Genomic DNA, 18,172 nt, shown 5'->3' on the forward strand with positions numbered 1-18,172 from the left:
TTGAAATTAGCTAGATTTAGATTATAGCTAGATAGATTAGTTAATATTTTGAATATTAAACTAACTAACCACTGGCTAACGCACACATTGATAAATCAAAATAGATCATGCATGTCTGCCAGGTCGTTAGTTCTAGTATCTGTCTATAGCCAGTATTTCGCAGACTTTTATAGAGTATTAATATGCATTATTGGAAATTTTAATTAGAGTTTTAATATTAAACATTGTTTCTATAAATCAGTTGCATCGTCGTGTGTGCGCTACGAGCGATTCCGTAGCGCTCAATAGCTAATATGTAATTAGAAGACACATTAGAATGAAAGAATGTAAGAAATTTACATGATCATGCAGAAATGCGAACTGCAACATAATATGCAACCTCAGAATAATATTGATCATACAATAAGTGTCAAAAAATCCATTATTAGGATTACAATATAAATTAATTAGTGATTAAAAAATATATTTTACAATTATGTATATACCTAATTAATATAATTAATACAAGTTTTCGCCATTTACATTATAATATCAATTACTTATGAATGCTCTCCAAAAAAACTGAAACTTTCTAATAGTGAATGATAACTTCCAAAGATATATATTAACTACCTAAAATTGAATTATTGTAACTATTATAATATTATCATAATCTTTTAAAAAAATAATTCATCTGTTTGTTGTATAATTTATATCTAAGAACCCTCGTAGTTAGTGATCATGACCACCAATACTCATGCCGGAACACAGAATTACAGGGCCTTCATGGTTAGTGAATGGTGAATGTTTGAAGTTATCCACTGATATATTTTTATATTGTTTAACATCGTTGTGAGCTGAATCAACAATAAATTAATATTATGTTATTCCATTCCTTACCAACGACTACACTACGTTAATATGAGTAATGGTTGGGTCACCAACATAAGGTTCCTCTAACGGCCGTCCAATAACCTATCTATCCTTAGTTTATCTTACTAGACGTAGACAAATCTATCAATTTACGCTAACTTACATATCAATAACCTATTGTTAGCATTGGACTGTAACTCTATTGGACATAACTATGGATAGATAAGATCTTGTCATTAAACGGTGACAGCAATGTATCCGTAAGTTAAACTAAGGATAGATAGGTTATTGAAAACGGCCGTAAATCGAAAAATCCGTACGGATCACAAGATAACAGGAAATAACAATATTAATTAAAATTTAAATTAAATTTGTTAACATGCTGGTGACATAATTACATTAAACTTATATTTACACTATACTAGCTTATGCCCGCGATGTTATACGCGTGGACGCTGTGCCCGTATCTTGCCTAAATGTTTTCTCGACCTTTTGTGAATAATCATAAAAAATTGAATTTTTTATTACCTAGATCATAGAGTAGGGATAGATATTAACGTATGAAGTAATAATGTTGTACTTAGCTGTGTGTGTAGTGATTAATCACTGCCATGTACCGACCAGCTAGCGTCTGTTATATTATTTAGATAAACATTGTATTTTTATTTTTAATGTAGCGTTTAATTGAAATATCTTACTGAATTTAATAGACTTCTATAATGCAACGGCTGTAAACCCGCGTTGCTATGTCTGACTTATCTGTTGGCTAAAATAACTACCAGTGCTTCAGTCTCCAGTAGCTTTATTGAAAGATATTCATTGTACTTTGTATAATTTGATATTGAATGTACATTGTACATTCATATTACATCGCGTCTATGGACCTCAAAGAAGATAGTCTCAGTGAGAGTGAGCTGTCTTCGTCAGTTGAAACATCAGTTAAGCCGGTGTGTGTCGACACAAGTCGTATCCCGCTTCAGCGTCACTCCCCGTACCTAATCCATCAGCGTATAATAAAAAGATGAGTCAGTTGTAATGTTCACCTGATTTTGGTCACGTAGAGAAGATGAATTACAATTGTAATCGAATATCGATCAGAGTGTTGGTGTAGGCAACCGAGGTGTGAACAAAGGAGGTATATGCAAGGGATGCTGCTACTGGGAAAAGACAAGGACGTATGTAAATGGTAAATGAAGGTACTGCCTATCTTTTAGGGACTAAACGTAGATATAATAATAATAATATTGACACACTTTTTACACAAATTATCTTGCACCAAGTTAAGCATATATAGCCGGTGTTATGGGTTACAAGACAATGATATATTTAATACAATATACTTACTTAAACATACATAGATATAGATATAAACTCCTTTTTTGTTGGTATTTTTAAATCTGGATACTATTATTTAGCAGTCACTAAAGAAGAACGATTACAGCGAGCAAAATTATAGCGCTTCTTGCGGAAGGGTGTAGTCAATGTTATGTGTCCTAGAGGCTAACCCCCTTATTCATAATAGTCTGCTAACTTAAAGCTAATTCTCACTCTGTCTTCTTCTATTGATCTAAGTCAGAATGAAAAAAAAAACACTCCTAAGCGGCTGTTTAAAGTTAGCGGACCATTATGAATAAGGGGGTAAATGTGAGTCGTTCGATTGTGCAGAGGACTTGACAACGATTTCAAGAGACTGGTGCCATCAGTAGAAGGCTTGCGTCCGGAAGAAAACCATACACAAATGCTCAAGGTGACCGCTTCCTCACCAGGTCACCACCCAGGCATTGAGAAATGGCAAATATTCTTATGTCGACCACAAAAAGTCTCTAGAGGCAAGGAGAGGTGTGCAATTTAATTAGATTAGAATTTTAAAATAAAGTAAAATAAAATGTAAAGATGCCAGTGTAATAGGTTAGTCAACTAGGTACCCATTGTTTTTGTAAAAGAGTGTACTAAGCAGAAGTTAAGCGGCACCAGTACTTGAATGGACTGAAGCCTTAACCCTAAGAGATATGTGGGTCAGCCAGGTCACTGTCAATGTGAATAACACAGTCTCGGTTTATTGATCCTTTGATTATATCACTGAGACGCAATGTGACATACTTTTGTAAGAATAATGTTTTCTTATAAATGGAGATACAAAGGTGCTGAGCTTTGAGTAATCTTATTGCGGTTAGGGCATAAGGTAGGTATGACGAACGTTTTTGGGTAAATGTATATTCCTTAGTCTTGTACAAATTAATTTAAAAAAATTAAAATATTGCTACAGTTTTCGAATTTATTGTACACGAATGTTTTACATTATTTAATATGGGCTTTTTAAATAAAAAAAAAACTAGTTTTGAATACTTATCCATACAATTAGAAAGATGTTTGCGAGTATGTTTGCGCATAAAAACCCACAGGCGCTTAAATTTTGTCGTTATATTGAAAACAATGTAATATTGACATTTGAAGAAATGTCAAGCAAGTAAACGGGTTCCGTTTTTTATTTATAAGTAAAATAAATAACCTTTTCCGCATCAAGGTTTGAAATGATGAATGCAAAATATAATAACAGAGGGTTTTGATGTGAATGAAATGGTTCTACAATTTGTCATTTAAATCACATATCTACTACCTATAATCCTACCAATATTATAAATGTGAAAGTTTGTATGTCTGGATGTATGTTTGTACTTCTTTAACGCAAAAACTACTGAATAGATTTTGATGAAACATTACAATAATATAGTTGACACACCAGAATAACAAATAGGCTATAATTAATAGCCTATTTGTTGCTATATTATATTAAACCGAAACATTAAATCTTTTTCATGGTCGTGGTTGTCGGCTTTAAAAAGTAAGTCGACCGTTTGGGTCGAACACTTAATATAATTTATATGGCAAAACAACGTTTGCCGGGTCAGCTAGTAATATATATTTCAACTCCTCTACTGTAGGATATATAATCACATCTTAGGTAATTTATACGTCTAGATAGTGCCTCTTGCTGTTAGACAACCGATAAAATTAGGCCAGGAATATTTGCTTAGTGTGCGTGACAAGCTGCGTCTTACACTCGCAATTTGTATGACACTTTGTGTTAGTTTGCGTGAATTGCTCAAAATAGAGGTTAGTTCTAAAGTCCAATTTTTTTCGACCTCTTAGAAGTAACTTATGCCAACATAAAATATCCCTATTAAACACGCAATGTAAACATGTAAATTTAGTATTTTTAATTTTTTCTTTGAATTCTGTCAAAAGTTTTCTAAAAGTAGTTCTCAATTATGGTGCTAATAAATTATCTTTTAAAGTGCTTTTTAACTCACCTTGCAATCGATATACTCATTCTATCAGTAAGTTTTAAGTAAATATCAGTTACATACTTATTTGTTTTTTTTTTCACAAAATAATCACTTGTACATAATACCAACCTTCTATAGGTACCTACATCTTTTCCTGCACATACGATGATGAAACTATACCTTTATGTCTGTCTATGTCTGAGTTGTCTTTGTTCGCTGTAAGTAAGATTTTCTGTTTTAATAAAATAAATAAAAAATAATTTTGTTCTATTTTTAATAACAAGAAGGAAAAATATTACTTGTTATAAATGTCACTTAATATTGGAATACCACTACTGTTAAAAAGGAACCAGTGAGATAAAGATCTACCTTTATCCTTTCAAACAGTTGTACTAATGCAGTTCATGCCCTGTCAGCTTGAGCTGAAGAAGCAGCTTATTAAGAGGGAATCCGCTTGCTCCTTCAAGATTGGAGTTCATCCTCTGTTAAGTCGTTAATATCAATACCACTCCTTATATAATAATTTATGAAAAATATAGCAGGTTATAATTTATTTCAGTTTGCTATAAACTCAGTGCATACGGCGCCGGTTCCTCCTACGTTCTAAGCGTTCTTCACGTAGAGCAGCCTCTATGATAAGCATTTTTAAAATCATTTCAAGCAAATTTGCAACAAAATCAACACTAACGAAAATCAATAGGTAGTAAAACATTAGTTTCGTCAAAGTAAAGTTAAAATTCCGAACAAACAGCAGCTGAGAAATTCAAACTTTCGTTCGCAACGTAAATGAATTAGAGTAGATTTAGAAAATAGAAATTTCAAACAATGTTCGTTCAGGACGATACTTCGGAAAGAATGGACACGTAGTAGGAAATACGCAAAACTTTGATTGAAACTCCGTGTTTCATTGAATAAGAGAAGACCTACAGTTCTTCCAAAAAAAATCTATCTTTTGGACGTTAATACGTCTTCGAAATTTGCTTGAATAGTGAGAGAATTGAGTACAATTCTCGTATTGTTACCTCTCCATACCTCGTGAATGTTGAAGTCAAACTCGAGTTTAGTCGAACGACGAGCATTTTCGGATCGCAAAACCTAGCGCGTAACTTTATTTATAAATTGACCGCAGCAGAAGACTGTCGGCAATTCTGTAACACATTTTGTTAGTGTTTGGAGAAGTTTTAAACTTACGGTGAGTAATCTATGTTGTTTCTTTTATTACACTTCAGTGGTCGAGGGAGGCGATAGCTGGTCATGCTCATGAACGCGTGCTACTTGTGGTGGCTGGATGATCTTCCACCGGGAGGGCTGCTTGATGTGTTTTTTTATTATTATTCCTTGAAAGTTAAAGTTATTATATATTTTATTTTATGAAATGCTCACATAATGCCTCTATTTATTTACGGTGTGTGTGGATTGATGCATCTACTATACTCAATAACTCTTGTGTTTATAAGTATTAATTTACTTTTTTTTTTCTTTTTTTGACTTACTCGTGTAAGCCTTTCAGTTTTTGACATTTGGGTATTTTTGTTGCGTCACTTTGCAATATATTGTAATTGAAATGATTTGTAAAATAATTACAATGTAAATCTTGACTTAAAAGAGTGGCAATGAGTTCCTTGCTACTTCTTCTCATTAGCTGAACCCATTACAAAGTAGCGGTAAATTCAATAAGAAAAAATATTTTTATTTTTTGACATTCATAAGTGTCATTTCCGTGATCTACATGAATAAAGTGATTTTGAATTTTAAATTTTGAATGTTAACAAGAATAAAATTGTGGTAATGCGTAAGACTTCTATAATAACCTTTTGTCAAAACTGGGACGCTATGTAAACATTACTAACACGTTAATAACATTTTATTGTATTGATTGAGTTTGATTTAAACATTTCCCCGTCCTTTTTTTTTATATATTATTATTGTTTCATAGAGGAAATACAAATGCAATAAAAATAACTTTATATTCACTCAAGATGCAGGTCGAGATCGTAGACTTATATAAATATAGATTATGTATTGTAGTACATGTATGATACATATTATTATACAAATTCAAATTCAAATATTTTTATTCAAAATAGGATGTGACATCACTTATTGAAAGTCAAAAAACTACCACCCATTCCAAAATGAATGCCTCAGACCTGAGAAGAATGGGCGCAACAAACTCAGTGGGATTTTTTGTTTTCATCGAATAAATATGTTTACAAAGTAATATTGTACTATTAAACTTATTATTTAATAGCCTGTGGGCGATCACTCCATTCCCAATCTGTGGTATCATTAAGAAAGTGTTTTATGTTATAGTAACCTTTACCGCACAAACTTTTTTAACAATTCTTATAACGCAATACTTTTGTTTTGAACATTTTCTGGGATCTTTTTGTAAAAGAATATACATCGCCCCACAAAAGACTTACTAACTCGACTTAGCCGAGTAGTAGGCATCATCAGTTTATGTCTGTTCCCTTAACATTCAGTCTGGTAAATAATTAAGTTTGCATAGTGTTTAATTAAATTCTTTAGTTTCACGTATATTTTAGCGTAATATGAATGAAAAAAAGATAATTCTGTAATTGTGATTCAAATACAGTACAAAATATTGTAACCTATATTTTAACCGTAAAGCTTAACAAACACTAATATTATAAGTGCCAGTGTCTTAAATAATAGTATTTAAAAATTAAAATTTCGTTTTAGACATGGAACCGATTCCAAATCAAAGTTTGAAGAGAAGTCCTTCGTTAAATGTAAGTATATTATCTTGTTTGTATGTATGTTATTGTTTGAATGGATGTTATTATCGTGTTTGTGTGTTTGTATGTATGTTATTATAGTGGAGGTTTGCTCTTATACGATACCTATATAGGTAAGTGTTCTCATTACTACGGATAATTAATAATAACATTGTTTGTAGTACTCATGAGTTAAATAATATGTATGTTTGTAAGCTGTCGTATTACACAATACTATTTCTGCCTCTTGTAAAGAAACAAAAAACAGATGTAAGAGACAGAGTTTTTTTTAAAGATTGCAGTTGTGTTTTATATTTTGTTATTTTAAATGCGAAAAAGGTTTCACGATGTACTAATCTAGAATAAATTTATAAGTTGTTTACAATCTTGTCCAAACGAGTTGCTTGAGTATATGGTTTAAATTATAGTTTGTTTTATTTTATTTTTATACTTAAACCTACGATAAGATATGCGTGTTGCGATATGTTAACTTGGATAATATTATTGTTATTGGATATATATCTGCAAGGAATGCGGGTGCTGGCTGAGCGAGAGAAGTCACCTGACGAGATAAACAATACCATACATGTACTCTATAACGATAAAATAAAAATATCATTCTTAAAAGCACTTTATAGGATCAAGGTTGGACGCGGTCAGACTCGTTTGGCAGAAAACTTTACAGGAAAAGATGAATGGCAAATATTGTTACGTTTTATATTACCTATATCACGGGCTACTTACTATCTGCAAGTCGCCGACAACAGTAGTAAAATAGGTGGGGGGGGGGGGGGGGCAGCTAATCCTGCCATCCCAACTACTCAAGATAGTTTATAAAACCTCTGATGTCACCCCATGACTTTAGTGAGGGTCCTGGGTGGCCCCAGGTGTTTGGCCCGGTATCTGGCCACACTTCTACACTGTAGAATGATGTGTGAGGCCGTCTTTTCTGCGTCCATGTCGGCTCTGCACAGTGGACTGTCGGTGACACCTATATCAAACAGATCCTTGTTAAAAGGGCCACGACCAGTTATAACATGAGTTATTTTACGTAACCTTGGTCGAGGGAGTTTTAACAGCTTGCGAGGGAACTTCAAGTCTATTCGAGATAGAGCTTGTTTGATTGTCTGTTCTCACCCAGTGTTTATTTTGTAGTCAATGTTGTTATTGGAACATACGATTTAAGTCGTTTTGCTGGCGTTAAGTTTTTTCATTTATGTTCAATTATATTTGTGCTTGCGTTAATTACAATTTTGTTTCTTGTTTATTATATTTCTTGATTTCCTTCGCATGTATTGGGTGAGTCGGTTAATTGCTTAAAACTTCTATCAATATTATTATTACGCCTTTAAACGAGCAATTCTTACTTATCTTAATATATTATATAAATTACGTGACACGTTGTTTGTCCGCGATGGACTCCTAAACTAATGAACGTATTGAAATGGGGATTACTTCATGGAGTGCAGTTTAGTCCAACTTAAGAGATAGGATAGTTTTTATTTGGATTTCAGAGCCATACCTATTTTTAATTCCAATATTTGTTTTGTATGGACATATTTTCTATGAGATAATTTAGTGACGCACGTTTTGACAGTTCTGTTGTGAAACAATTCCATTATAACATTAAGGAGCATACGTTACGAAATAATTCTTGATGTTTTGAAATATTATTGGCAAATTCCTATAAAACAGTATTTTTTTACCATCTACAGAACAACGTATGTCACTTTAGCTAGTAGTAATATATTTTATGAAACATAATATGAATGTCAAAATGATTTTAATGAAGTTTAGTATACAGGGGGTTTCGGAGGCGATTGAACGATCTAGCTAGGCTTCAGTTTTAAAAAATTCTCAAAAATGTTATCCGTGTTCTTATAAGAAACTGCTACAATACCAATTTTTACCAGTAGGAGGCTCCTTTGCACCGGATGCCGACTAGTTTATGGTAACCACAAGGGCGGCTATTTCTGCCGTGAAGCAATAATGCGTAAGCATTACTGTATTTCGGTTTGAAGGGCGCGTAGCTAATGAAATTACTTAGCAAATGAGATTTGACAACTTATGTCTCAAGGTGACGAGCGCAGTTGTAGTGTCGCTCAGAATTTTTGGGTTTTTCAATATTCCTGAGCGGCATTGCGTTGTAATGGGCAGGGCCTACCAATTACTATCAGCCTGCTCGTCTCGTCTCTTATTTTGATAAAAGAAACAATAACAATAGAATACATAGCTAAATTTCGCACTATCTACAAGAACAATCCAGAAACCAGAAGACCCCGGTCTAAATCCCGGTGTCTCTGTTTCCTATTACTTTATCCATTTTTTTTTCAAGTACCTTCCTAAAAAACCGAGCATGTCCAGGTACGCTTAGAATATTTATTGAAGTAGGCGTTACTTTGCGGAAATCCATAATTATCCAAATCCAAATCCTCAGACTGAGTCTGAGACTTCAGTCTCGTGCCAGACTTTGGCGAGTCAACATCTCCTGAGGATGCCTCATGTAGAGGCGAAACACGTGTCGAATTTATTAAAGATATTAGCGGAATTAACACTAAAGAAAACTCGACAAATTTGGACCTGACCCTGGAGATTATTTATCGTGAGTGCAAGAGATACTTTAATTGAAAAGTTTTTTTTTTACCCAGAATTTATTTTTAGTCTTCCACGGTTTTTGTCCGAGGTATTTTTACAAATACAACTACTATGAAAATGTATTTTATTTTTTTGGGTTACTATATAGTACATATTATATGACACTCAAAAAAAATTTAACGTAACAGAATTTTCAAAATCGGTTTAGTAGATCCAGAGATGAAGGTCGACAATGCTCTTGTGATTCCTCTGGTGTTACAAGAGAATGTGGTCGGCGGTGATCACTTAACATCAGGTGAACTTAACGCACAAATACTACTACAAACCTTAAAAGAAGCAGGCATACATTTGGGCATGCCATATTTTACTTACGGCCAACTCTACGTGACTTGCTCACGCGTATATAAATCGCAAAATCTGCATGTTTATGTTGACTGAAATAAATAGTTTAACATAATTTAGGAGGACATAGGAATATATTGCAGTAACTACCTATAACTTTTGCATTACTATCAACCATCATCTACATACATCCGTACCTATCAATCCTTACAAACTATAGCGTTTATAATACCTATTGGTGAAATCATCATAAAAATTCTTAGTACAAATTAACAGACATTCCACACTATAGTTGTTCGAACACTTATATCTCGAGAACGCCTGTACCGATTTTCATGATTTTTAATTTGTTGGATTTGCCTCCGTCCAAATCCTAGAATAATATTATCATTATAATCATTGAATAATTGACGATAAAAGAAAATACTATCTTTCATTTAAAATCGTTATTACAATTTTCTAGAGGGTAATCGTTTTTATGGAATAGGCGTATAAACGAACGTACGGGTCACCTGGTGTTAAGTGATCACCGCCGCCCACATTCTCTTGAAACACCAGAGGAATCACAGAAGCGTTGCCGGCTTTTAAGGAAGGTGTTCGCGCTTTTTTTGAAGGTACCCATGTCGTTTCGTCCCGGAAACACCGCACAAGGAAGCTCATTCCACAGCTTTGTAGTACGTAGAAGAAAGCTCCACGAAAACCGCACTGATTGAAAATAGAGAGAGTTGAGTTTCTTGTGTGATATTCTCACGAGCTATACTTTTTCCGAACATACGGTAGATTCAGTAATTTAAAAGAAATATTCAGTCACGATTCAAAAAGTTAAAAGCTTAAACCTTATCAAAAAAGTTTATTTAACTGTGACTTAATTTGTTTTGTGTGGACACACAAATTAATTTTCGCCATTAGCTGGTATACTTTCTTGTACACAGATATTGAAGTGTGCCAAGTGTCACGATGAGTACCAGAGTTTGTGCCAAAGGCCCGCGGTCTGTGACTGGCTCTGCCCGTCCTGCCGGCGGAAGCCCAACGAGAAGGTCGCGCCCGGTGCAGCCCAGCAGCCCAAGATACAGACGTCCAAAAGACGCAGAGACTGGGGTCGCGGAATGGCTTGCATCGGTGAGCGAACTGCCTTTTCATGATTAAATAATACAAAAATAAAAACATTTTTTTGCAATATCCATAGATAAAAATAACTCTAAATAGTGAATATAAGTGTTACGGAATTCATTTGTTAATGATTGTCAGGTAAGTCAAAGTCCTGCAGGATGCCGAAGAATCATTATGGGCCGATCCCAGGAGTGGATGTGGGAACGAAGTACAAATATAGGAAAGAGGTATGGAATTTACATTTATATACTTGTAAGTTAAAGTGTAGTGATAATGGTGGATGTGTACTTCCATAGTCTGCACTAAAAGTATCGGGAATGGAATATTTCCAATGTTCCTGTCATATTAAAATCTTTTTAATTGGAAACTCCTTGGTTTTAAAAATCGAATAATATTTATTTATTTAAAAAAGATAGAGCGATGATTTTCGTTCACGGAGTGTTGCAAAAAAAATGGTGGCCACGTTTGTCTCCAAAACCGGCCATGTTGCGACTATTCCTCTTGAGGGACAAACAACGGTTAATGCAGAATGGTATGCTAGCATTTGTTTGCCACAGGTTGTTTCTGAACTCCCTAAAGAAAACTGCAACCGCCGCACCAGCCTCCATCTCGACAATGCGAGTTCTCACACCGCGCACATTCAACAGCGTTTTTAGAGCAAGAAAACATAGAATTATTAGACCATCCGCCGTACAGCCCCGACCTAAGCCCTAATGATTTCTATACTTTCCCTAAAATAAAGAATAAATTGTGTGGTCAGAGATTTTCATCACCCGAAAAGCTGTGGACGCCTACAAAACGGCCATTTTGGAGACCCCAACTTCCGAATGGAATGGATGTGTCGAATTTCGCGGAGAATACTTCGTAAAGCAATAAAAACATTTTTAAATAGTAATGTTGTGTCACTTCCTTGATTCTCGAAAGGACAATGGCGAAATAATTGTTGAGTTAACTATTTAGCGTATTAAAACATCACTATTACGAATCTACATACTATAAATTCATAAGATTTTTCAGACTTCTATTTAATCCTGATTAAGTCAGGAAAATAATTCAATTAAAAAAAGGATCTCAAATGTCTTTTTGTTAAGAAGCAGCCATTTGACTGTAATTGAAATGTCATCATTTATCGATTTTGGCTTCGACTTATGTCTTTTGACCAATAGAGTTATTATATCTATCCTGTTACTTACTTAAGCATTACTTTGCCTGTCTTGTATACTAATGCTTTGATTTACATTATGATAAGCCTTCAAAAATACAATAAAAATGGCACAAACTCATATAAACTACCACTATGCTGCATACCACCAAGAAAAACAATATTATCTCTAAATGTCTTGTCACTGTCATGTCATTCGTGTTTGTTAGTTCATAGTTGGCGCGCGTTCTTTTATGAATTTTCTGGTTACTTTCCGTGTTAATTTTCTGATTCCTCCGGACTAGAGCTAATATCTTTTACTCAGTAGAACATCCTCTCGGCGTGATTGTTGAATTTTGCTTGCCAAATTATTCCGATATTATTTTATTAACGACATTTTGCTGTGGACTAGGACTACGATTTTTGCCGTACACTTTGGATTTCGTTGTGTATTTTTGATAACAAACGATGGGAAGTCGTGTAAAACCCACACGTATCATGTGTGTGAACTACAACATATACGTTAATAAATTACGTCGATACCCCGCATTGGCTTTAGACTCAAGAGTCACTGCAATAATCTGTAGCTGGGTGTACCCTCAAATTGTAAGTATTAGTAGTATCTATTCGGTTAGATTTTTGTTTTGTAAAACCAATAATTAGTGTACTCTTCCATGCATTAATATAAATATTAATAATAGTGTTTAATTAATGTATTTTTTAGGTTTTGGAAGATGACTATGTCTGTGAGGCATGCATAGATCTTGCCATGGCTACAGTTAATCATAATTTACCTAGTGAAGTTTCTGGCGGTGTTGAAGCTGGAACAAGTACAAGAGGACATACAAATGTCTGTCTTTTATGTGGCTGTTCAATATTGCAACGACAAAGTGATATTGTGTTAAGAGAAAACCCTACTGAAATGCAATAATCTATATATAACATTATAGAAAGCAGAGTAGCACCAAGACAGGTTTGTATACTTTAAAAGAAAATAAAAAGCATTTATTGAATTGAACTTCTAATAATTAAATTATGGTGTTTTAGTTCAGTGATGTAAGTAAATAATAATTATGTGACAAAACATACATCAATGAGCCTTTATCAATCTTAATTTATGAAAATAATTTCAAATGAAAATATTTTTTTTCAGATCTCGTCAGTAGATCGTATATGTCATGCTTGTTGGATGCGAACTAAAAGAGAGGTTATTCGTATGAATCGTCAAGATGAAAATAGGCCTCTACGAGACCTAACAAATGTTGATGTACAACAAGATGAAACTCAGCCAAATGAAGCCGCACCTGCTGAGCCCACACAGCTGGAACCATCAGTTAGAACCCATCAAATAATTTTACCACACTAAAGACGAGCTGCCAATTCTACACACAATTGTGTTTTTCCAAATTGTAGCAGTACTACATTCCATAACATATCAGATAAATTATGAGCCACTGTATTACATAATCACCATTACTATTTGCCAAAACTGTCTCGAATATGTAGTGAACATTTAACAAATAATTCCTGGGTTACATTGTTCACATCAGACAACAGTATAGAAACATTTACTGTAGAACAAATTCAACATGTGTTTTCATTTGTTAACACATTCAGTCCAACCCTTGACTTTGATGATATCCAGAATATGGATAATTCAATATGTTAATTGAAGAAGTACCACGAATCTCCCAACTGCACAGAGGAGTCTTAGGCACAGCTGCACTTTTACTCAAAATGAGAACTGGAGACTCAGATGAGAGGATTGCCACATTATAACAAGTACCAAGGCGAACATTGGAAGGTATGATGGACAAGGTGAGGGAGATTTTGTGCCAAGATTTTGTAACAAGACACCTTGGCATTAACCACATAACTCATGAAGAATTGTTGGAACATAACCTAACCATTCCTAATAGACTTTTTGGAGGTGAAAATATTGCAATTGTCATATGTGATGGAACATATATATATTTTAATAAAAGCTCTAACTATATGTTCCAAAAGGATTCATATTCATTGCACAAATACAGAAATCTGGTAAAACCATTTTTAATTGTTGCTTGTGATGGATATATTGTTGATTGTTTTGGCCCATACAAAGCAACTACATCAGATGCTGTAATTATGAATAATTTATTTTATGATGAAAATTCTGCTCTAAGGTTGTATTTTAGAAGTGGTGATGCTTTTATCTTAGATAGAGGATTCAGAGATAGCATCAGTTTATTAGAAAACTGTGGCTATAGAGCATTTATGCCAGAATCACTGTTAGAAGGTGAACACCAGTTGACAACAGCTCAAGCCAATCAAAGTCGTTGTGTTACCATTTGCAGGTGGGTGGTGGAAGTGGTCAATGGATATTTCAAAAGAGACTATAAAATTCTAAGACAAGAATATTTCAATAGATCACTTCCTCACATGATGCAAAACTTTGAAATAGCTGCTGCTTTATTAAATAGGTTTGGTGTTTGCCTTAAAGATAATATAAATGCCAGACAAATATTGGAAATAGTGAGAGAGAAAATTAATTTAGAAAATAATCTGGCAAACATGGTTGAGGCTCACAACATGAATAGAAGAACAGTCAATTTTCAAAATATAACGGCTGACAGAAACAATGTTTACTTTCCCATGTTAGAATATAATGATTTAATTTTATTTGCTCTGGGAACATATCAAATAAGACAAGCTCGCTCTAATTATGGGGAGAATGTACGTTTCCATGGTGGATACAGAATTGAGGTGTGCAGTGAGCGTCTAGATTCCTCTGGACACAACCTTAGAGGCAGTGGTGATACAATATTAATAAGAGGTAAAATAAAGTCGCGCCATGTTTCCAGAAGACAATATTATGTCTATATTTTAATTGAAACAAATCTGGCTGGATGAGCAGGAATAGTAGAATATTGCTGTAGTTGCTTAGTTGGTAGACGGACCGTGGGCTGTTGTGCGCATACTATGACACTTGTTTGGTATCTTGGTTGGGCCAGACATCAACAAAATATTACAGCACCTGCAGAATTTCTTGATGATATTGTGATAAGAGAAGATGAAGACTAAAAAAATATTATTATATTTTTAACAAGTTTTGTAACAAGTTGTTTTTTTTTATAGGTGGTAAACTTTTATACATAAGAGAGAATTTAACTAAGAGAAACTGGTTTTTTGCCGATTATTGTTATAACATCTTCCGCTTAGGGTTTGGGAACCGACGTTCATTGGCTAGAAATAATCTTCGAACCTTCATTCGAACAAGTGCCTGTACCATTCTTGTTTTTTTAAAGACTTAAAAACCGGTGCCCGTATGTGCCTTTCACAACACTTATTTATACAAGTACAGACACTCATCTCTTCAACTATTATATAAAATGGCTTAATAATCGCAGTCAACTGTCCACTTTCTCGTTCAATATCCGAGCCCCCATTTAATTATAATACTTACCCTCATGATTCCCTAAAAGTAAGATTTAATGGAAATGGCAAGTATTAACTCAGTTCAAGTACAAATCGAACAAGTCGCCTGGTTGCTTCTATAAACTCTATACATTATTATATATCTAAAAATACTGTGTATATTTTGTTTTATTTCATATGATGCTATTTGGTCAGGCATAACCTCAAAAACTTCAAACTGGAATATATTTATTTCTAGACTTGCTACAGTCTTATTCTTAGCGTCAATCAACTCAGCAATACAAGCTCTATATTATTACATATTTTTCATACCAATACGCTTAAAAAGAAGTTAACAAAAATTTGTATGGAGGTTCGCCATTGTTCTTTTCAGTACAGGGCTCGTACGTTTACATTGCAAGTTACCTCGACACACCACTTAGTTATTACTTTTTCAGTTTGAACTATGAAGCATAAACCATCACAAATTATTAATTATTTAAATGTGTGATCCAAATTCTGTTTTTACCTAGTACTTTTCTAAGATACTTTAATTTTTTTTTAAATTAATACTCAGAGAGAGAGTCGAGAGAATTTATTACCAATAATTAAATTTAAAATAGTTTCATTCAAAATAGGATTTTAAATAAATTTTTGAACGTCAAACACTAGCACCCATTTGAAATTAACGCCTCAGACCTGAGAAGTACGGAAGCAAGGAACTCGGCGGAATTATTCCTTTTCTTTTATAAAAATCCGTTAGGTACATTAAATATTTCAACAGCCTGAGGGCGGTGACGCGTTTTCCAATCTGAAAGTCATTTGTATGATACCTACTTAGTAACCTTGTCAACATACGTCTTTTGACAATTCTTTTCAATTTCATAACCTTAGATCGAGGATTGGTCTCCACTCTTCGCTGTGCTCCAACTTGATATCGCACTACCCAAGAACGATAGCTTTTTTAATACGGTAACTTTATATTATAGTGTGTATTACTTATTCTACGCCCACTTGGGCGTAGTATTAGTTGCCGCACTTCGCTGCTACCCCTGTGGTATCTAGTTGGAGCGAAGCGGAGACCAATCCTAAATATAACTTCGTATCATTTGTTTTGTACGTTTTCCAGGATCGTTATATAAAAGCAAACCTATCCATCGCCTAACAAAAGACTTTCTCATTCGACTTGACCAAACAGAAATAACACGTTTATTTTTATTCGTGGTGTTAAATCATCACCGTTTCGAAACAAATTGCTTATGTCTAAGTACATACATAATATTATCAAATATATTATATAGAGAGCCAATTGTTTATTTCTTTGATTTTTTTTCTTCTTCTTAATGACTTTTAGTATCGCGATGTTTCAGATGATTTAATGAGTTTTTGGGAATCTTGACACTTTGACGTTATCTAAATGTTAATGTAATGTAATTAATGTAATAAAATGTAATATCGGGCTTATTGAAAGAACTGAACTGACTGAGTGACTGTAGCTTATTACTGTTTCAAAGTCAAAGTCTTTATTTGTATAAACATGTTAGATTGATGTTACATAAATATTATTAAGTACATGTTTGCCACATTCATGACGTGCAAATTTTATAAAATACATTTCTAAATCATTAGTTACAATAATATAAATTTAGCAAACATGTAAGTACCTATTCACACGATCGTCCGTGATCATTTATTGAGCCGTAGTCCTTCAAGATGGACATAATGGATTTCATGATTTAATAATATTGGTCAGCGATTATGGTTACGATAAATATATGAGCTACATACCCATCTTTTTATTTTTTGGTCATATTTATGTTTGGGATTCCATATTTGCGGGTAGTTCTTCATTTGAGCACCCAGTAGTCATTATATCGTACTCACGCTATGTAAGTGCAAAGAAAACAAAAAACGCCGCGTCGGCGATGCCAAGTACAAACGGCTTCGCTCACTGTCCAGTATCCTCCAGTGAAAGAATAAACCGCCATCGTGTGGGCACTCGCAAAACCGACAAGTCGAAGTCACCGATCACCGCGATCACTATGATGATTATAGACGAAGATCGACGACTAGAAGCGAATAAGCCCTACACACAATCGTGCTCGCGTGGAATTGCCTTTAATCGCCGATAGAGGTGTTCGTTATATTAGATAGCTGGTAAAATAATCTAATATATATATTTATAATCATATCACCTATTATTTATTAAAACTAGCAAAGTTGACATAAATAAAATAATAGATAATTATAGCCATAATTTCAGTCAGACAGTCCTAAGCCTGTATAAAAAGTACGAAGGAAAGTTCAATTTTATTATTAAGTACATAATTAGTAAGCACTTTTAAAATCTCACACAACAATAATGTATACAATAATATTTAACAGCGCACGATACATCAACATTCTGTAACGAATAGCAACGATAATCAAACGCGTCATTAGTCATAACGAAGTAAACTAATATATTATAGCGTAAAAAATAATAGGCGTTTTAAAAATAGCGTATCGTTATAACGTGATTTCAATATATAGCCGTTGCGAATACTTCTAATCGCCGATTGTGAAGAGGCGCCATTATAATTTTAGCGCCACTTAGTGCAATAAGTCTTGACGGTGATTTTTAAATGAAAACAATGGGAAAAAAAGTTGTTATTAATCTGACGGGAAAGTAATAATAAGAATTCGCGAGAGAATTGCTTGTATAAAAT

The 18,172-nt window shown here is 33.9% G+C and overlaps 1 protein-coding gene across 1 annotated transcript; it reads left to right on the forward strand.

Annotated features, from left to right (window-relative positions):
- Positions 1–12,798: 12,798 nt before the first annotated feature.
- On the forward strand, positions 12,799–15,193 carry LOC126979020 (uncharacterized). Its single transcript, XM_050828167.1, has 2 exons — positions 12,799–13,041; positions 13,222–15,193. Exon 2 carries the CDS (start codon positions 13,875–13,877, stop codon positions 14,958–14,960), a length of 1,086 nt encoding a protein of 361 aa, XP_050684124.1. The 5' UTR covers positions 12,799–13,041; positions 13,222–13,874; the 3' UTR covers positions 14,961–15,193.
- The last annotated feature ends 2,979 nt before the right edge of the window (positions 15,194–18,172 follow it).

The sequence above is a fragment of the Leptidea sinapis genome, chromosome Z, assembly GCF_905404315.1.
Source record: "Leptidea sinapis chromosome Z, ilLepSina1.1, whole genome shotgun sequence".
In the NCBI taxonomy this organism is placed as follows: Eukaryota; Metazoa; Arthropoda; class Insecta; order Lepidoptera; family Pieridae; genus Leptidea; species Leptidea sinapis.

Coding starts and splice junctions, on each gene's coding strand:
- LOC126979020 (XM_050828167.1), top strand. CDS start 13,875: ATGATGGACAAGGTGAGGGAGATTTTGTGCCAAGATTTTGTAACAAGA.